The 21,732-nt window shown below is 34.5% G+C and overlaps 2 protein-coding genes and 1 non-coding gene across 3 annotated transcripts; all 3 read left to right on the forward strand.

The window, feature by feature from the left end:
• Positions 1–4,754: 4,754 nt before the first annotated feature.
• On the forward strand, positions 4,755–12,454 carry LOC148253297 (uncharacterized). Its single transcript, XM_088223113.1, has 2 exons — positions 4,755–9,461; positions 9,896–12,454. Exon 2 carries the CDS (start codon positions 9,953–9,955, stop codon positions 11,057–11,059), a length of 1,107 nt encoding a protein of 368 aa, XP_088079239.1. The 5' UTR covers positions 4,755–9,461; positions 9,896–9,952; the 3' UTR covers positions 11,060–12,454.
• LOC148253298 (uncharacterized) lies at positions 6,550–7,937 on the forward strand. Its single transcript, XM_088223316.1, has 3 exons — positions 6,550–7,130; positions 7,190–7,319; positions 7,434–7,937. The coding sequence occupies exons 1-3, from the start codon at positions 6,550–6,552 to the stop codon at positions 7,935–7,937; spliced, it is 1,215 nt and encodes a 404-aa protein (XP_088079442.1).
• A 7,993-nt stretch (positions 12,455–20,447) lies between the features above and the next one.
• TRNAN-GUU (transfer RNA asparagine (anticodon GUU)) lies at positions 20,448–20,519 on the forward strand. Its single transcript has one exon. It is a non-coding gene; the product is annotated as a tRNA-Asn (tRNA).
• Positions 20,520–21,732: the final 1,213 nt, after the last annotated feature.

Consider the following 21,732-nt stretch of genomic DNA (forward strand, 5'->3'; position numbering starts at 1 on the left):
TTTTTTTTTTAACTCACATTGGGTTTAAGGCATTAAAGCAAAAGTTTTTTTAATCGGGGCGCATTAAATTTTGTTAAAACTTGTCCAACAACCCACCCCATTGTCATTCTTTTATATTTTAAAAAGTTTAATATCATAGTAAAAAAAGAAAAATATGCTCACTTGAAGTGTTTTTGTAGTGATAATGGAGGTGACTATACATCAACAGAGTTTGAAGTCTAATGTTCATATCATTATATCAAACATGAGAAGACAATTCTTATAACCTACAATATAATGGTGTTGCTAATAGGATGAATAGAACTGTTGTTGAAAATATTAGAGTATGTTCCACATGGCTAATCTACCTTAGTCATTTTAAGATGAATCTCTATCTATTATGTATTATTTATTGAATTGATCTCTATAAATCTCATTTTCTCATATCCTTCATGGATCGTGAAAAAGTCAAATTTCCTATTATCCATGCACAGTCTCCTCTCTTTAGAGTTATTGATGTGTCTTTAATTTTAATGCTATTTATCTATATTATGGAAATAATTTATTTAGATTTTTTTTTATATTTATCATTGAAAATAATTTATTTGAATTTTAATTGTATTTATCCCTGAGAATATTTTATGTATATCTTAGAGAGGTTTTATTTGTAAAAAACTCTATTAGTCTCTTTATAAATAGGTTTGCTAATCTATTAGTGATGTATTCTTAGATTACATAGTTGAATTCTTTCTTACCAGTCTTGTCCGTGGATGTAGACATATTGTCGAACTACGTAAAATCCTTGTATTCTTTTCTTTTTGCTTTTACTTTGATGAGATTGTGCATACTTTAGAGATTAATTTTTTCTAACAAGAGTTGTGCACACCTCTCATTCTCACCTCAATTGTCGTGATTCCCCCTCATTCTTCTTCTTTTTTTAGAACCATAAACCCTTAGGGCTTTATATTTAAGTTTAAACGGATTGATGTTATTATAGAGTATACACGAAACTTTAATATTTTAGGGCATGTAGGGGTGTTCAACTGGACATCTTAGGCTGGCTAGGCTTTTTTTGTTTCTTTTCATTTTTCCCTTTTTTTCTTTTAGTATAGATTGTTATTTGCAAGCCTTTTATATATATACATATATTTTAATAAGACAAAATTGGTGTATGACAAGTCCATTCCGTGTATTTTTCTTAGCTGTGAAGATATAGAGCTTGGGTGTAAGTTACTAAATTTAGTAAAAAAAGGTTGTATGTTGAGATGCAGTGTTTTAAGAGCATGAAACTCTACCTAAATTAAGGAAGATTAAAAAGTCAAGCACCAACATTTGAGTTAATTCTTTATTAGCGATTAAGTATACACAAGTGAGGAGTTGAATGAAAAACATGATACTGATATTGAGCCAGTAATAGCTGATGTAAGTGATGCAAAAGAAGATAGTTGTGCATTTGGTCAGTTCGGTTAAAAGCTTTTGAAAACTAAAAAAACGACCGAACCATGTTCACCAATCACACCATTAAGTTTGACCAACCTAACTGAAACGAGACCAACTAAATAATTCCAACTACTCCAATTAATAATTGAATAATTTAGTTAACTCAAAGTTATATTTTCTTATATATTATAATATAAATAAAGTATATTGCAATATATTTTTTATACTACATATATCATATAACATAGTATATGTTATAATATCATATATTTAATATGTACTTTAAAACTAATTTGTTGAATCAATCATTATGGTTACAAAATTTAGAAGTAAAACCAATCAAAAAACTAATTGGTTTTAAGTTATTAATCAAACTAAACCTATTTAACTAACTAACCAAACTAGACCTTCTAAATTAGTTCAATTTCATTAGTTAAATTGGGTTAGTTCAATTTTTCGCACAACCATACATAGAAAAGGTGTTAAACATGGAGCGTAACCCTCTCCACCTCATTTGCAGTACCCCAACTTAGAAGATTTCCTACATAGCTTTTACAAGATATTCCAACTTTGAGCATATTATTCTTACAGAAGAGGGGGAGCTAAAAAGCTTCTAAGAAGTTTAAATTCGTGAAGAAATTCTAAGTTGATGAAACTTATGTAGAGAGATGAATCCCTTGAAGAAGAAGAACAATATTTATGAGCTGATAAAACTTTCAGAAAGTAAGAAGCTCCTAAAGAATAAATATGTTCAAGTTGAAGAAAGACAGTGAAAATAAATAAATCTCAGTTAATGGTGAAAGCTTTTAATTAAAAGAAGGAAATTTACTTAGTTGAGATATGAATTTCATTAATGTGATTCTTGGATTGACAACTAACTTATATCTTGATATTAAGCAACCAAATGTGAAAATTTGTCTTTATTAAAGATTAATATAAAAATTATAATTTATTTTATTTATTAGTTTGAATTCAAATAAAGTTTATCTTAATTAGATTTATTCTATGTTTATTTTTTTAAAATAATGTAATTAATAGAAGTTTATCTTTTAGAAGATTTTATTTATATTTATTTTTTAAATAGTGGTAAATTATTTTTAAAAAACTTAATTTTGATGTAAGTTTATTTAGAGACACTTTGAATTGTTAATTTTAAAATGAATGAAATCAATGAAAATTTAAGTTTTCTTCACCTGAAAAAATCACAGCAATCTTCTTATTTGATTCAACTTTTTAACTTAGTTGACTTATGCAAGTAAAAAACACATTACATTATAAATAAATTAATTGAATTATTTTCTATTAATTTTAATTTTTAAATAATCAATTTAAAATATTATTTAAAAATAACTATTTTGAAATATTTTCTATATATACATTCAATAAAGCTCATTTAAAATTTTATTGCAGTTAGACCCCTCCAAATTTTTCTACCCATTGCCTAATGTTATGTAATATCATATTAAATTTGTATGCCAATAAGATTTAGTTTTGACTACACATTTAATTATTTAGTCTTCCTGCTTTTTTTTTTTTTTACATGTTTTCATTTATGTCTGCCATTTTGGCATGATTTATGTATAACGTACATCGGTGACCACTGCGACCAATATGGATATGGAGGCACAACTAACCGCTCTCTTAATCACTGAAGCTGAAGAAGGAGGATGGGATATCACAAATGCCATAATGGAACACCAGGAATCTTATGAGTTGTGCCTTGTAGGGCATTTTTTGACTAAGGAGGTTGTCGAATTCGCTCCCATGAAAAACACTTTGGCTGACTTTGGAGGTTGATAGAGGGAGTTAATGTAACATTCCGAACTCCAATATCGGTGGGTACGGACGTTAGTACAATATTTTCAACTAGTGGAACTGATAAATATTAAATATGCAGTGAAACTACACTTTAATACATATCCCATGTGACAGAATAATTATTCGTTTACAGATAATTGAGGCATCTAAATTAATTTGTAATATTAAAATAAAAGCTAATAAAGTTTTTCTTCATAATCTTCTATTGATATTGAACTCATTCCTCATCTTCTTTAACCTGCATGGAAGTGAATTGGGGTGAGCTTCACGAAGTTAGTAAAAAAAAAGATTTTATAACGGAGACTTACGTACATACATTCACGTAATATATAAAATATAATAATTTTTATCATCAAAGAAAATATCAAACAAGCATCACAATCAAAATACACAATAAAACAAATCATCATACTAAACATATTCTAATCCCCACTCTTATAACCTAATTCTTGTTCTCATTTCAAATCACACTTACACTCGAACTACCACAATACACTCAAAATATCATATCTAAGATTTCATCGCGCGATACCATTTATATCATCATCGAAGAGATGTAAAATGGATCTTCTCATCGCATTGATAGCACACATAAGTAAATTTCATAATGGTCACAGCAAGTACGTTTGTTAGGTGACCTACACTCACAAATATCTATCTACATCTAGACTAAACTTCAAACTTTATCCATGTGCAGGTTCACCATACCTGCTAAACTTCAGCCATACACGCACCCTACCATCATCGATTCAGACTAAACGAGTAGGTATTCAAGGTTCTTACACTCTATACTCTTTTCAAATCTGTCTCATTTTTAATTTGCTTCTTTCATGTCTAAGATCTTACTTTTTATACATAATTAAACACAAATATACACACAAAATAAACAATATTATCACGTACATCAAAGACATACATTTCAAACCACTTTTTAAGTCATCTTGTACCAGATCACACAGCAGCACATGATACTCATATTTCTCGCGCAACTGTACTAGATCACACAATAAGTACAGTGTATCATATATCTGCATCAGATCACACAATAAGTGCAGTGTACCCAAATTTCACATGCACACACTGGTTATACATTTCACATATATAACATATGTACACACATATTAATACACACACACATATATTACAATGCAAACATGTATCTTCAGTACATGTCTCAAACAGAATATATATTTATATTCACACACACACAATTTTTAGATATACATACGCATACGTTCATACTTAAACACGTACACACAATCACACACAATATATCATGTACATTTTTATTCACGTATTTGTTCTTATCAATTCTTTTCTTATTAATTCATATCACATTCACCATATATTTTTATATATATATATACACACACATGCGTAACAACATATATATTTATACACACACACATGAACACAAACAAATACAAATTAGGCATACTAATTATATTCCTATTATACTATACATACATTTAAACATTCACACACAACACTATACATATACACATTTATATAAACATATAATTTATGTCTCCATACGTAATATATATAATTCTTACCTATGGTGTGATTGGGAAAGCTTTAAAAATTCTTTTTACCTTAATTTACGGTCTTCTCGAAAATCTGAATATTGTTTCGATAGTTTTCCTTATTTATAATAGAAAACACATATATTAAATTATTAATAATTTTAAAAATTATATTACGCGAAATGAGAAATGAATTTTACTTTGGAACACGCGGTTCTCGTCGCCAACATCACCACGCGCCATCATACACGTATTACCAAAAATATCGGGAGCTGATGATCGAATCAGTGCGCGTCGTCGCATGCGGCGCACCAACATCATTTTTGGTCGCCACTCTTCCATTTTTCTTCATTAATTTAATTTATTTTTTTCTTTCATTTCATTTTTTTTCTTTTGTTTCTTTTATTTATTTATTTATTTTTTCTCTTTTTCTCTTTTTTTTTCCTTTTCTTCTTTTTTCCTTCCTTCTTCTTCTTCCTTCCTTCCCGTAGCTTCATTTTTTTTTCTTTCTTCCTCCTTTTTCCCGCAACTCCTCTTCTTTTTTTTTTTTTTTTCTTTCTTCTTTCTTTTTCCTTTCTCTCTCTACCCACCGCGTGTCTTCTTTCTCTCTCCTCTTTTTCTCTCTCTAACCGATGGCGATTCCTCTCCTCTTTCTTTCTCCTTTGATTGCGGCACAACGCCGTGCGACCCTTCTCTCTCTCCCGTGGATGCCGCTCAGTCCTCTCTCTTCTCTATCTATTTTTTTTTCTTCTTTTCTTTTCTTTTTCTATTACTTAATTATATATATATACACATATATATATATATATATTATATGGTCACGTCTTTTCTTCTTCTGCTCCTAGAGTACACTCTGGGTTCTTCTGCTCCATAGGTTTTTTCTTTTTTGCTTTTTTTTTTTTTATGTCCAAGTCCACTCCCTCCCGGCAGGTTTCTTTTCAGAATCAATAGTGAGGCAGTTTGGGAATTTCTTGGAGAAGTTTATTGATTATAATACCTGACAAATGAATAATAGTAGCAAGGTGTATATGCAGATAAGAGTGGCGGTGGACATGAGGGATGGATCCACCATGTATGCAATGTTTGTATGAAGGGCTGCCAATTTACTGGTAACTATGCGGGCGTTTGGAACACTCAGAGAATTTCTGTAAGTTATTCATTCACCTGCATGCAAGAACCATGAAGGTCGAATGAGATGAATCTCTTAGAGCCAAGCTTCGCTGGAACCCAACACCGGCCAGCCGTTGGTTGCGGGATGAACAAGGAGGTGTGATCCTGGGATTAGAGGTGAGATTCAGGGGAGTAGCGGATAACAGGGACAGTCTTCAAATTCGAATCAACCATTTAAAACCACAGATATTATGGGATCTAATGATTCAAATCTACAGGGGAGAGAATGGGTAGGAGGCAATTATATGGATCAAGATACCCTTATGGGCCGCAATGCAAAGGAAGCAATGGGTTGCATAATGGCCGACTTCAAAGATCCAAAGCTGAAAATACCAATTTGGCCCAAAAAGATAGCAAAAAAAGACCCTGCCAAATACTATATATGAGACAGACACTAATGAATTGAGTTTAAGAGGCAAGTACACCTGGCTCATCGTAAACAATCACAAGAGAGATCGGCAAGACCTGCAGAGCAGACTCGTCAAAAGTCATGAGGATATTAAGCTAGAACTGTCAGGAACTTGGCAACTCCCGAGCAGTCCTAGCTCTGCAGAAGCTAGTGACGAAATTCAAGCCTGAAATAGTGTTTTTAATTAAAACTTTAGTCATCGAGAACATGTTGGAGAGAATAGGAAGTAAGCTTGGATTTGGAAATGTATTTAGAGTGGATCGGCTGGGAAGAAGATGGGATTTGGCGGTGTTTTGGTCACAACAATATAACGTCTCAATCACATCGTTCTCTATGAACCATATTGACATGAAAGTGGTAACAGAGGAAGGAATAGAATGGAGTGTCCCTAGTTTTTATAGCATACTGCAGCGTCGTCGAAGAAGGGAATCATGGCAAATTCTGATAGACTTATATGCTAGGCAGAATGGAGCATGGGTAGCAATAGGGGACCTTAATAACCTACTCTCGATAGAGGATAAAGATAGTGGTATGGTACCCTCTGATGCTCTTTTGTCGGGCTTTCGAGAGACTGTTGAGAGCTGTCAATTGATCGATCTCCCTTTGTTGAGATACAAGTATCCTTGGTCCAGAGGATCGATGGATAACTTGATCAAAGAAAACCTTGACAAGTGCATGGTAAATGATCGATGGCTAACCCACTTTCCTTACGCCCGTTTGAAAAATCACGCTGCGCCAGTTTCAGATCACACACCTATTTTACTGATGTACGATAGGAGAAGAAATGGGTAAGTGACCAAAAAGTTTAGATTCGAAAATGCTTTGCTATTACAATCTAATATTGCAGAGGTGGTGAAGCACGGATGAGAAGTAGAAGCGACCGGGAACATTATGCAAAAGATTCTTTCCTGCGCCAACTTCCTGCAGGAATGGGGGAGCTCCTCAATGCCTTGCTTCAGGGACCAAAAGAGAAATATGTATGAACAGGTACTCAGGGAACGTCGAAGAAGTAATACCACAGATACAGAAAAATTATCGGAGCTGAATAATGAATATATTCAGGTGCTTGAATAGGAAGAGACGTTCTGGAGACAGATGACGAAGAAATTTTGGTTAACACATGGGGTCAAAATTCTAAATATTTCCAACGACAAGCATCCCAACACAAACGACGAAATCATATAGCAGCCTTACTGGATGTAGATGGAAATTGGATCTGGGAGGAGTTTGAGTTACAAGATCACATAGTCAGATATTTTACAGAATTGTTCTTGGCCACTGCAAGTAACTTGTTATCGGTTATTAGTTGTGTTGTAAGCAGGGTATCTGGAGAGGCAAATGCAGCACTGCTAAAGCAACTAAGTGCGGAGGAGATCAAAGAGGCTATTTTTCATATGCATCCAGGCAAATCACCGAAACCGGATAATATGATCCCAGCATCTTACCAAACATTCTGGAGCACAATAGGCCCGGAAATCGTAGTGCACTGCCAAAATGGGCTAATACAGACTCCCCACTACTACTGTGGTGACACTATCGACAGCTCACGGCTTGCTCAACCACAACAGATTTGTGGCTCGCTACACCATAGCTGATTTGCGGCTCACCATACCATAGATGATTTGCGACCATAAGGTTATATTCCACAAAATATCAACGACACAGTTGTGCACATCCTCAAGAAGGATCGCCCGGAATCCATCAAGGATTTAAGAGCTATATCCCTTTGTAATGTAATTTACAAGATGTTCTCAAAAACTTTAGCTAACTGGTTGAGGATGGTCCTGCCTATGCTTATTTCGTAGTCTCAATCCACTTTCGTCCCTGGTAGATATATGACAGACAAGATCTTGCTCGCCTTTTTGAATTACTACATCATATGAAAACAGCAGGTAGGAGTGAAAGATCAGAAATGGCTTTGAAGATTGATATTCGCAAAGCCTACGATTGAGTCAAACGAGAATATCTGGGGGTAGTAATGTTGAAGCTTGGTTTCGACAGTAGGTGGGTTGGTTTCCTGATAAATTGCGTATCCTCAGTCACTTAAAAAGTGAATCTTAATGGGAAAGAAATTGTGGTCAATCCCATCGAGACCTGCGGCAAGGTGATCCCTTGTCGCTGTATTTGTTCATCTTGTGTGTTGAAGAAATGTCGGCACTGTTCCAGAAAGAAAAAGCACAAGGAGATGGAGTAAAGGTCTGCCCACGAAGCCCAAGCACTTCTCATTTGCTGTTCATGGGTGATTCTTTTTTCTTCTTTAGGGCCAATACGAAGGAGAGTTTACGAGTCAAATAGATACTGCAAATATATAAAGAGGCATCTGGTCAGGCTATTAATCTGAAAAAATCTGGAGTTTTCTGTAGCATAAAAACACCATCAAACCGCAAAACCACTTGAACCGAATCCTGGGTGTGCTGAATAGTATTGACCATGTGTAGGTATCCGGGCCTTCCATCTTTGGTCGGCAGAGGGAAGAAATGCATATTTAGTTTTGTTAAAGATATGATTGCTAAGAGATTACGAGGTTGGTCCCATCGAACTCTTATCAAGGGCTGGAAAGGAGATTCTTTTGAAATTGGTGGCACAAGTGATATCGGCATTCTGCATGGGAATGTTTCGATTGCCTTTTAGTTTGTGTGAAGAGCTCCAAAAAATGATGAAAAGTTTTTGGTGGCGTATGAAGCATGATGGAAGAAGAAACTTGCATTTGTTGTCGTAGAAATCAATGAGTCGAAGTAAGGCGAAAAGCGGTTTAAGCTTCAGATCACTTTGGAGTTTAACATTGCTCTGTTGGGAAAATAATACTAGAAGATTATCAGTAATCCATACTTTCTGGTCACACGAACCCTCAAAGCTAAATATTTCGCTCAATGGGACATTTTTAATTTGCAACTGGGAGCAAGACCCAGTTTCACTTGGCAAAGTTTGTTGGTACCAAAGACTTGATACAGAATGGGATGCGATGGATTATCGGAACAGATGAGCAGGTTAAAATGCTGGATCCATGGCTACCTCGAGAAGGTGACGCTTCCGTCAGAAGTCAATGCTTAGCAGGGCTGGAGGATATGAAAGTGAGTTATCTTTTAAATGATGATCAACAGAGTTGGAATGAGGAATCGGTAAGGTTTTTATGGAAGAGGAAGTTGAACTTGTTCTCGAAATTCCGTTAAGTTTGACATAGCGTTGTGATAAATTTATCTGGGTGCACACCAAAAATAGTCTGTACATCGTGAAGTCTGCTTATCATTGTTATTTATTTGTGCTTTAGAAACTGCACTTCTACATGTTTATCTTTTACCAAGTCAATAGCAGTTCCTAAACTTCAGGATTCAGTTTTTCATTTTCCAGTATGTGGAGATCGTGGCTTGCTTCTTGCAGTTATGATCCTTTATTTAAATGTAGTTTATTTCTTCACTAATTTGTAATTAAGTTTGTAGCAATATAGTTCTTCAGAAAATTATCTTGCAGAAAATTTCTATTTTTCAGATTTCCAGATTTCCAGCTTTGATCTTTATCTTCAAATTTTTTATTTTCAACTAACAATTGGTATCAGAGCACTTTTCTTGAGGGACATGCGTCTGTGCAAGAGTGAACTTAGCAGACGCCATGGATGGAGAAGCCAGTATTTCTTCAATTACTCCACAAATTTTTGATGGAGACAACTACCAAATGTGGGCAGTACGAATGGAAACATATTTGGAGGCCTTGGACCTTTGGAAGGCTGTGGAAGAAGATTACGATGTTCCAGCCTTGCCAAATAATCCCACTGTCGCTCAAATCAAGACTCATAAGGAGAAAAAGACAAAAATCCAAAGCGAAGACATGTTTATTTTCTGCTGTGTCACCAATGATCTTTACAAGGATAATGTCTCTTAAAACAGCTAAAGCCATTTGGAATTATCAGAGAAAGGAATATGCTGGTGATGAAAGGATAAAAGCAATGCAGACTTTAAACTTGATCAGAGAATTCGAATTACAGAAAATGAAGGACTCTGAGACAATTAAAGACTATTATGACAGAATTTTATCAATTGCAAACGAGGTAAGGCTTCTCGGATCTACATTTACAGACTCAAGAATTATTGAAAAAATTCTAGTTACTGTACCTGAGAGATATGAAGCAACCATTACAACCTTGGAGAACACTAAGAATCTATCAAACATCACCTTGGCAGAATTGCTCAATGCTTTCCAGGCTCAAGATCAGAGAAGATTGATTAGACACAACACATCGGTAGAAGGAGCTTTGGCGGCAAAACACAAAAATACAAACAAAAATAAAAAGAAAAAAAAGGATCAAGAGCGAAGTGAAACTGGTACAGAATCATCCAATGTCAAAAGGAAAATTGGAAATCAGAAAAAATCGTATCCACCTTATAAAGATTGTGGGAAAAAGGGTCATCCTCCTTTCAAATGTTGGAGAAGACCCGATGCTAAGTGCTCCAAATGCAATCAGCTTGGACATGAAGCAGTAATCTGCAGAGAAAAAGATGAAGAGCAGAAAGTTGCAGCCCAAGTTGCAAATCAAGAAGATGAAGATCATCTTTTTGTAGCATCATGTTTTGCCGGCAGCAGTTCAACTGATGGTTGGTTAATTGACAGCGGGTGTACCAATCATATAAGCAACGACAGAAAACTCTTCAGGGATTTAAATCCAACTGACATCAGTAAAGTCAGAATTAGAAATGGTGACTATATATCTGTGAAAGGGAAATGAACAATAGTCATAATTGTAAATTCAGGCACAAAAAAGATTTCTGACGTTCTTTATGTGCCTGATATTGATCAAAACCTATTGAGTGTAGGTCAATTGATTGAAAAAAGCTTTAAGGTATTTTTTGAAGACAAATTCTGTTATATACAGGATGTCTCAGGTCAAGAGATTCTCAAAGTAAGAATGCAAGGGAAAAGCTTCTCATTCAATCCATCCAAGGAAGAGAACATTGCCTATTCCACTGAAGTCAATAACACCGAGATGTGGCACAGGAGACTTGGACATTGTCATCTTCAAGGTATGCTGCAGATGAAAAGGCATGAGATGACAACCGGATTGCCTGCCTTTGATGGTAATCTGCCAAACTGTCATGCTTGTCAATTTAGCAAGCAAAGTAGAGCACCATTTCCTCAAGTCCAATGGAGATCTTCAAAGAAACTTCAGCTAATTCACACTGATGTTGCTGGCCCTCAAAGAACGCCTTCATTAAAAGGTAATTTGTATTATGTCATATTTATATATGACTTTACTCGCATGTGCTGCATTTATTTCTTCAAATTTAAACATGAAGTGGCTAGTATATTTTGGAGATTCAAGAAATTGGTAGAAAATCAAAGTGGGCTAAAGATACAAACCATCATATCAGATAATGGAAAGGAATATACGTCAGAAAAATTCAATTTGTTTTGTAAAGAAGCAGGTATTGAGCACCAACTGACAGCTCCATATACACCACAGCAGAATGGTGTCAGTGAGAGAAAAAACAGATGCATTATGGAGATGACCAGGTGCTTGTTGCATGAAAAAGAATTGCCAAAAAGTTTTTGGGCTGAAGCTGCCAATACATCGGTTTTTCTGCAAAATAGGCTACCAACAAAAGCCTTAAGAGACAAAACACCATTTGAAGTATGGTTTAGTTATAAACCATCTCTAGCCTTCCTTAGAGTTTTTGGGTGTATATGTTTTACTCATGTACCACAAGTGAAGCGTGACAAGTTAGATAAGAAGGCTATACCAGAAATCTTCATGGGATATAGTACAGTGTCAAAGGCTTACAAGGTGTACCAGCCACAAACAGGAAAAATGATAGTTAGCAGGGATATTCAGTTTCATGAAGAAGAAAAATAGGATTGGAAAGACTCATCAAAGTCTGAGAATCATTTAAAAAACTCAAAGCTGAGTATTCCCATCAGCTTACCACAAGAAGAAGCTGATCACTGGCAGTCCGAATCAGAAGATGAGCCACCAGTTCGTGGAAGATGACTGCTCTCTGACATTTATGAAAGAAGCAATGTAGCAGTATATGAGTCTTCAAGAAATGAAGAAGCACTCAGAGATCCTAAGTGGAAGAGAGCAATGGAAGAAGAAATTCAAATGATTAAAAAATAGAAAATATGGGAACTGGTTGAAAGGCCAAAGGATAGAAAAGTGATCGGTGTAAGATGGGTGTTCAGAACCAAACTAAATGCAGATGGTTCAATAAACAAGCACAAAGCCAGGCTTGTTGTCAAGGGATATGCTCAAGTATTTGGGGTTGACTACTCAGACACATTTGCCCCTGTTGCTAGATTGGAAACCATTCGATTGGTGCTAGCCATAGCAGTACAAAATGGTTGGGAAGTATTCCAATTAGATGTAAAATCAGTATTTTTAAATGGTTTATTGCAGGAGGAGATTTTTGTTGAGCAACCAGAAGGATTTGTTGAAAAAGGACATGAAGACAAGGTGTATTTGCTCAAGAAGGCCCTCTATGTTTTGAAACAAGCTCCCAGGGCTTGGTATAGTAGGATTGATGATTATCTGCTGAGCTTAGGGTTCATAAGAAGCATGTCCGAAGTCACCTTTTACATTAAGCAAAAGGGAAATGATGTTCTTATTGTTTCACTTTATATTGATGATTTGTTGGTGACAGGTAACAATACCAAGCTCATTGATGAATTCAAAAAGGAGATGATGCAGATTTTTGAAATGACAGACCTTGGTGTGTTAACTTACTTCCTTGGAATTGAAATCAAACGAAGTAAAGGTGAAGTATTTATTTGTCAAAGGAAGTATGCAAAAGAAATACTGAAAAAATTCAACATGGAAGAATGCAAGGCAACAACAACACTAATGAGTCAAAAGGAAAGTCTAAGCAAGGATCATGGCACTGATAAGGTGGATGAAGGCTATTTTAGAAGCTTGATTAGATGTTTCATGTATCTAACTGCAACCAGGCTAGATATCATCTTTGCTGTAAGCATTCTCTCTCGCTTCATGCATTGTGCAAGTGAAATACATCTTAAAGCAGCAAAGAGAGTTATGAGGTATATCAAAGGGACTGTTAATTTTGGTGTGAAGTTCAAAAATTGTCAAAATTTGCAGCTCATAGGATACTCAGACATCAATTGGGGTGGATCTGTGGATGATATGGAGAGCACTTCAGGGTATTGTTTTAGTTTGGGATCAGGTATTTTCTCTTGGTGCTCCCAAAAGTAAGAAATCACAGCACAATCAACTGCTGATGCTGAATTTATTGCTACTACAGCAGCAGTAAATCAAGCTTTGTGGCTAAGAAAGTTATTATGTGATCTTCAGTTTAAGCAATTAAATGAAACAAATGTCTTTGTAGACAATCAGATCGCAATTGCAATATCTCATAATCTAGTATTTCATGGTAAAACCAAACATTTCAAGATCAAGCTTTTCTTTGTAAGGGAAGTGCAGAAGGAAGGGGAAGTGAGTTTGATTCACTGCAAATCTGAAGATCAGCTTGCTGATATTTTTTCAAAGTCGCTTCCAGCAAACAAGTTTGAGCTTCTTCGATTAAAACTTGGAGTTTGCAGGTCCTAGTGCAAGGAGGAGTGTTATTTATTTGTGCTTTAGAAACTGCACTCCTACATGTTTATCTTTTACCAAGTCAATAGCAGTTCCTAGACTTCAGGATTCAGTTTTTCATTTTCCAGTATGTGGAGATCGTGGCTTGCTTCTTGCAGTTATGATCCTTTATTTAAATGTAGTTTATTTCTTCACTAATTTGTAATTAAGTTTGTAGCAATATAGTTCTTCATAAAATTATTTTACAGAAAATTTCTATTTTTCAGATTTTCAGATTTCCAGCTTCGATCTTTATCTTCAATTTTTTTATTTTTAACTAACAATCATCACCTGAGAGGTTTGCAGTCATGTCAGAGTTAGAATACGAGTAACCCATGGCAACACTTGTGGAAAGCAGAGATATCGCCTGAAGTCAAGAATTTTGTGTGGAGATAACTAAATAATATCTTTTTAATCAAATCGTGATTATACAAAAAGGATATTGAAATCAATATAATGTGTCATAGTCAAGAAGAAACAGTGCAGCATGGTGTTCAAGGAATGCCCTAAGGCGAGAGGGTGTTGAGAAATACTGGGACTCCCGGTACAGACAATGCGGTTCAATAATGTTGCCGAGCGGACAAAACAGATAGTCACTGAGAGGACCAAGTAAGAGGTTGCGGAGGTGTTTTGCTGTATGTGGAGGATTTGAGTAGAGAGAAATGAGTTCTTATGGACTCATAAATTATTTGCGGATCAAATGTCAATTCATCTCATGTGAAAATTCCTATGGGAATGGTAGAAAGCATGAGAACTCGGAAGCACGAGAAATGCATAGCCTAATTACTGCTTGGTGGATGCACAGAAGTGGCAAGTGCTAGAAATGGGATTTTAGAAGTGCAACATTAACCGGACAATCTTGTATAACCACTATATATGATATGTATTTTTCAAAAAATACGAGACATCTAAGTCATACAAGTAAAGAGATCTATTCATTGATAACAAAAAGAAAAAATGTGAGCTCTGCTCGAGCGTAGTCAGCCAGCTTCGTGACTTTGCTTAGCTTCCAGCGTTGCAAAGGGATAACCTTTCACTATCTAGGCGTCTGTCAAGGAGGGGTCCCACGGAGTTCTTCCCTGAGTGATTCGATTGATGGGATTTAGTATGATACTTATGAGATCGATGATATCGATAAAATTGATATTCAAATATTTCTTCTTAGAACCTATTGATTTGACCCCATAAGCGGGATCACTACCCCATAGCATGTTGCCGCTAGAACCCCATATTTTTCTAGAGAATCTCCTACTTGTTTCAAAACAACTAGAAAGAGATTTTTTAACCAAAAATAATTTAGTTCAGATGTAGGATACCTATCCAGAAGTTTTCACAACTCAATCACGTATGATGGAATCATCAAAGATTTGACATTTTCGAATTATTTTTGTAACTCAGTATAGGCTTGGGAAACAAAGAAAAGATGTGTACGAACGAGATATCCAGCAACAAGAAGAAGGAAAAAGATTGAATAAAAGAACTCCCGAACATTTGACGATCTTAGATGTGTCAATATTAATGGTGACTCATTATTTCGATGAATCATTTCTTCGGACAGGAGAAGATTATGTAAACACTTACTCGAAATCTCACTTATCAGATTCTATTGTGGAAGACACAATTTTTTTCGAAGAATTCGCCATGATATATCTGATCCATGCATAATATCATGAAAAATGGATACAAATTTTTAACTGCTACTTAGTATTGGCAATAGATCTGAAAAAGTATATAAAAATATCAAATTTAGATATTTGTACCTTGTCGAAGGAAGAAACTATGACATATATGTTTGGACTAGATTCCATTTTGAGAGAGTTGAAAAAATACTATCTTGTTGAAAGGTTCTATCCATCTACCCTTTCTCAACACATTTCTTTATATAAAGACTTCGTTTTTTCCTCTTTTTGAATGGTGAATATTTCTCAGAACATGGAGTGTGAATTAAACTCATGTTTGAACTGAAATTGAGATACTGATGCAAGTTTTTCTCTTCTGAATCAGATAGATTCATATCTGAAAGAGGTTGACAATAAGTTCTTTCAAAATTGATTATTTGTCCCTCTGTTAGAGGTGTTCCAGAAATGTTTGCAATCGAGTAAATAGCTCTACGAACTAATGGATCAGATCGAATTGCAAAATGGAAAGATTTGTACAAGTTATACCTTTCATCACCACTTTGTGGAAAATCGTTAGATATGAATATATTAGATACTTGTGACTCGATTTGTGAAGGTGAAATAGTATCTCTCTCTAAAAAAGCATGTTTTTTTTTACCACCGCACAAAAAAAATATTTTGTTGCGAATGAACAAGATATTGAGGAATTGTCTATACGTAAAATCATAATTATTGATACGGGCTTTTCCACATAAAAATAGAATCTTTTGTTACAATAGAAGCAGAAGTGATGTGGATTATTCAAGAATCGAAGTCGATTTGCTTTATAAAAAGAAGATATCAATGAACTTTTATAAAATAAAAATTTAATAGAATATAGAATAAGGATATACAAGTAAGAACAAATCCTAATGAAAAGGCAGAATAAATTGGGTTGGGAAATAATAATGCTCCTAGGCCTCCTAATATAAGACTTGATCCCAAAAAAACTAAAAGAAAATCATGTATTGGTCCAAACAAATCCATTATAATATTTTAAAAAAGAGATAAATAAATCGAAATGCTTTTCATGACCTTATCGACCTGACCAGAAAATTTTTTTATGATACATTATAAAAAAAGAAATCATTTTGTAGCAAATCATTTATTAAGAAAAATAGATAAGCTTAATGCAAAGGCGGAAAAAGAAATAATAATAACTTGGTCCTGAACATCGACCATTATACCCACAATGAACAATAGTATTAAATATTAATTAAAATTTAATATTTTAAAAATTAATGGGCGAATGATGGGAATTGAACCCGCGCATGGTGGATTCACAATCCACTGCCTTGATCCACTTGGCTACATCTGTCCCTATTATTTTATTTTATACGTACTCTTTATTAACAATTACTTTCGAAATTTCAAAGACTGAAATTTCTTTACAACAACAAACAATTATAACTTTTTTTTTATGTATGTAACAAAATTCACAAAAATGTGGTAAAAACTTATTTTGAAAAATAATAAATCTAAAATATTAGAACATAATAAAAGTATGATACTAAATAAATAAATAAAATTCATAAATTTTTTTTTCTGATTTTATGTTGAAAACATAAAAATTTTTGTTTTCTTATTTTTATTTTATTCTATAAATAGAAAAATAAAAAATAGGAAAAACTACTAAATAATAATAAATAACTAAATAAAGGAGCAATGATCAACTTTCTTGTTCTATCAAGAAGGTTGGTACTGCTCATTTATTTAGTTATTTCAAAAACGCATCGGTCTCCACTAAAACAAAAGTCTTATCCATTTGTAAATGGAGCTTCAACAGCTGCTAGGTATAGAGGGAAATTGTGAGCATTACGGTCATGCATAACTTTCATATCAAGGTTATCACGGTTCATTATATCAGCCCAAGTGTTAATTACACAACCTTAATTATCAACTACATACTGGTTGAAATTGAAATCATTTAGGTTGAAAGCCATATTGCTAATACTTAAAGTAGTGAACCAGATACTTACTATAGGCCAAGCTGCTAAAAAGAAATGTAAAGAACGAGAGTTGTTGAAACTAACATATTGGAATATCAATCAGCCAAAATAACCATGAGCAGCTACGATATTATAAGTTTCTTCCTCTTGACCGAATCTGTAACCTTCATTAGTAGATTCATTTTCTATGGTTTCCCTTATCAAACTAGAAGTTACCAAGGAACCATGCATAACACTGAATAGGGAGCCGTCGAATACACCAGCTACGCCTAACATGTGAAATGGGTGCACAAGAATGTTGTGTTCAGTTTGGAATACAATCATGAAGTTGAAAGTACTAGAGATTCCTAGAGGCATACCATCAGAAAAACTTCCTTGACTGATTGGGTAGATCAAGAAAATAGCTGTAATAGGAGCTGAATATGCAACAACAATCCACGGGCGCATACCCAGACAGAAACTAAGTTCCCACTCACGACCCATGTAATAAGCTACACCAAGTAAGAAATATAGAAAAATTAGTTCACAAGGACTAGTTATACAATAGCAGTATAGTCGAATTGGTATATTATATGTAAGTATATCTAAGTGAATACATATACATCTAATAGATACAAGAAATGTAGAACTAAATAAATGGACTTATTCATCTTTCTAAATGAAATAGATGTATAATAATCTACTTTTTTTTCTTGTATGACTTAGATGTATAATAATAAAAGATTCGTTATAGTTGCCTGTGATAGTATTAATTAATGACTAGTTAACAGAGTCAAGCCCAACATCTTTTGTCAAAAAATGTTGCAGAGACGGGATTTGAACCCGTGACTTCAAGGTTATGAGCCTTGCGAGCTACTAAACTGCTCTACCCTGCGATGAAAAGAAAAAAAAATTGGGACTAAACTAATGGACAAATAAGAATTGAATGGGCCCTTATTTGATATCTGTACAAATACAATAGCCTATTTATACAGAATGGTAAAGGGGCCCTCTATGATCAATGATCATAGAAAAAAAAGAGAAAAATTAAAGGATATTTTAGTACTTACCAGCTTGATCTCGTTGCTCCTAGCAACAAACATGCATGAACCATTTCACGAAGTATGTGTCCGGATAGACCAAAGTCTCAATAGTTAGCTCTCGGCCTTCCGGTTAAAAAATAACGTCGATGAAGACGTGTAGGTGCACTATTTCGCGGTGATGATTGTAACTTTCCATGAATTTTTCATTTATCACTCAAGGACGGAACTTTGCTTATTTTTTTATTTGAGGATTGATGAATCAAATGATACTTTTGTTCCAATTTTTGCCTTTTCTTCTCCCTATGAATTAAACTTTTCTTTGCCACAATACTTCAGTTCCTGTTATCAATGATAATGATACAAGTAGGATTCGAGATGTAGAAACATAAGAAGGCATAGCCCTTTCTCCATTAAAGATTAACAGAAATTATATTAGCACAGATAAAACAATTAACCAAATTTGCCCGATGTAGAAGCAATCAAAAAAGCAGCATAAGTGAATATATAACCTACAGAAAAGTGGGCTAATCCAACCTATCTTGCTTGGACAATTGAAAGAGCCACTGCTTTATCTCTCTATTGAATCAAATTTTCCAAAGGTGTGCGTTCATGAGCCCATGCTAAAGTTTTAATCAATTCCTGCTAATAACCACGCTAGGAAATTAAGAACATAAAATCCAATAGCCCAAACAAGATGTCCAAATAAGAACATCCACACCCAAGCTGATAAACTATTCATAACAAACGGATTACATCCATTGATAAGTTGTGAAGAGTTTAACCATAGATAATCTTTTAACCATCCCATCAAATAAGTGGAAGATTTATTAAACTACGAAACGTTACCCTGCCATAATGTGATGTGTTTCCAATGCCAATAGAAAGTAACTCATCCAATAGTATTTAACATCTAGAAAACTACCAAATAAAATGTGTCCCAAGCCGAAATATCACAAGTACCCCGCGTCAAGGACCATCGCAAGGAAAATTATAACCGAAATCCTTTTTATCTGGCATTAACTTGGAACCAAGTGCATCTAAAGCACCTTTTACTAAGATCAATGTAATTGTATGAAAACCTAGAGCAATAACATGATGAACCAAGAAGTCTCCATGACCTATTGTTAAGAATAATGAATTACTATTCTCATTAACAGCATTTAACCAGCCGGGCAACCATATGCTTCGACCCGCATTGAATGTTAGGCCAGTCGTTGAAGATAAAAGTACATCAAATCCATATGAAGTTTTACCGTGAGCGGATTGTATCCATTAGGCAAATAAGCCAAGATAATAGGATGAACTAAACGAGTTCTGCACCATGAACTTTGTATTACGCACATCACTTAGCGGGCTCTAGCTATAAGGTCATATAAGAGGGAATGAATAAATAGAATATGAAAGAAAAAGAAATAAATAAAAAGAGATTAGATTCCATTTGTACCTAAGGTATATTAAGAGGGCCCTACAGAGAATGTGGTCAGAAATCCATAATAGAGTCCGACCACAACGACCAAATTGACTATCTTCATGCATAAGGATACTAGATTACCTAGTATAAAAGATTTAAAAATCATCACAAACCTTCCTTTTTTCTTTTCTATTTTAATTTTTGGATTATTATATGATGATTTTTTAACTTTTCACATATAAAAATATGAAGAGATAGACTAGAAACGACATCTCTTATGTCAATGAGACCAAAGGAATATTAAATGAATGGAATTGGGGTATGGATGGAATATAATTATAATGAAATAAAGCCACTTTAAGGTTCCCTATGAAATGAGGCATGGAACGGAGCCACTATAAAGAAGTTCTAGGGGTTACGAAGCAAACTTCGAGTTCATATTAGTCATGGGTTGAGAATGGGAATTGAACTCTATGAGATCTAATCTCTCGTTGTTCCTCAATAGCTCAGTGGTAGAGCGGTCAGCTGTTAACTAACTGGTCGTAGGTTCGAATCCTACTTGAGGAGATTTGATTCACTCCAAATTAAAGAATTTAGAATGTCAGAATGAAAGGGTTTACTTTGACCGTTAAGAGTAGATAACATGTTCCCTGTGTCTTTGTTTATATTGCATTCTATCTCATCGCATCACATTTTGTTCCACGATATTTGAGAATCACCGTCAATACCTCACTGTAGGTCCCGGATAATCCTTTGTTCCACAGTCCTAGGGCTATTTACAACTAGCCAATTAAGAATTCTCAGATGTTTGGACTCTGAAGGGGGTTTTGGAGCAATTATAGAGGATTTTTAGGGTAAGGTACTGACTGTATTCTCTAGTTGAATTATGACATATAAATCACCGCATTTAGCCAAACTGTTGGGATGTCACCAGGCTCTGCAGTATATAGAGGAAAATTTATAGGGACCATGAATGTGGAGGTGGATGCTCAAAAGGTCCAGAGAGCATTGGCAGTGAGGGAGGATGATCACTTGGAATTAAGCTTTATTGTTGCAGATTGTCATGCGTTATTACAATAGAGACCAAATGTCTCGATTAAGTGGGTCAAACGGTAATGTATTATGTTGGCTCATAAGATAGTGAGAGCTGCTCGTCTAAGTTCATATTTTCATATTTGGGATACATTAACTCCGAACATTACTGTTTTGATTCATAATTAATACAAGCGATTATTATTATTTTAAAAAATACAATATAACTAATTAACCCGATAAGTCCAATTATACACCAAAAAGTCACAGTAGCTTACAAAGAAAATCTTAATTTGTTCACCTACTCCACTGCAAGAAATGCTGCTATGTTTACATGTATGAAACCAAAGTACATTGTAACACATAACTAGCATTTTCAAAAACAAACAAAAATCTTAAAATAAATAAATAAATAAGAAAAACTATTCATTATTAGTCATTCTTATCAGTTCTAACTCCATCACTAAAGTTGTAATATTTCATAAATTAAAACAATTAAACCTCATTTTTGTCTTTTTCTTCATCTTCGTATTTGCCTATCGACATGCTTTTCTACCAGTGAATCTTTTTACCTTGACAGAAACCACTAATAAAAATGAAGATGTTGAGGGAAACTTTAAGGCATGCTAAAATGACAAGAAGTTTGGTGTACTTGTGGAAGATGGCTAGAAATACCCTTTTACATATGTTGCAATTAAAGCAAAGAGTGTCCTAATTTTTCCATAACCCACACTCTCCCAATTGTTGG

This window comes from Carica papaya, chromosome 6 (genome assembly GCF_054855325.1).
Source record: "Carica papaya isolate Zhongbai chromosome 6, ASM5485532v1, whole genome shotgun sequence".
NCBI classification, from domain to species: Eukaryota; Viridiplantae; Streptophyta; class Magnoliopsida; order Brassicales; family Caricaceae; genus Carica; species Carica papaya.

Coding starts and splice junctions, on each gene's coding strand:
- LOC148253298 (XM_088223316.1), top strand. CDS start 6,550: ATGTTGGAGAGAATAGGAAGTAAGCTTGGATTTGGAAATGTATTTAGA. Junction 7,131..7,189: donor TACGATAGGAGAAGAAATGG/GTAAGTGACCAA, acceptor CTAATATTGCAG/AGGTGGTGAAGCACGGATGA. Junction 7,320..7,433: donor AGGGACCAAAAGAGAAATAT/GTATGAACAGGT, acceptor GACGTTCTGGAG/ACAGATGACGAAGAAATTTT.
- LOC148253297 (XM_088223113.1), top strand. CDS start 9,953: ATGGAGAAGCCAGTATTTCTTCAATTACTCCACAAATTTTTGATGGAG.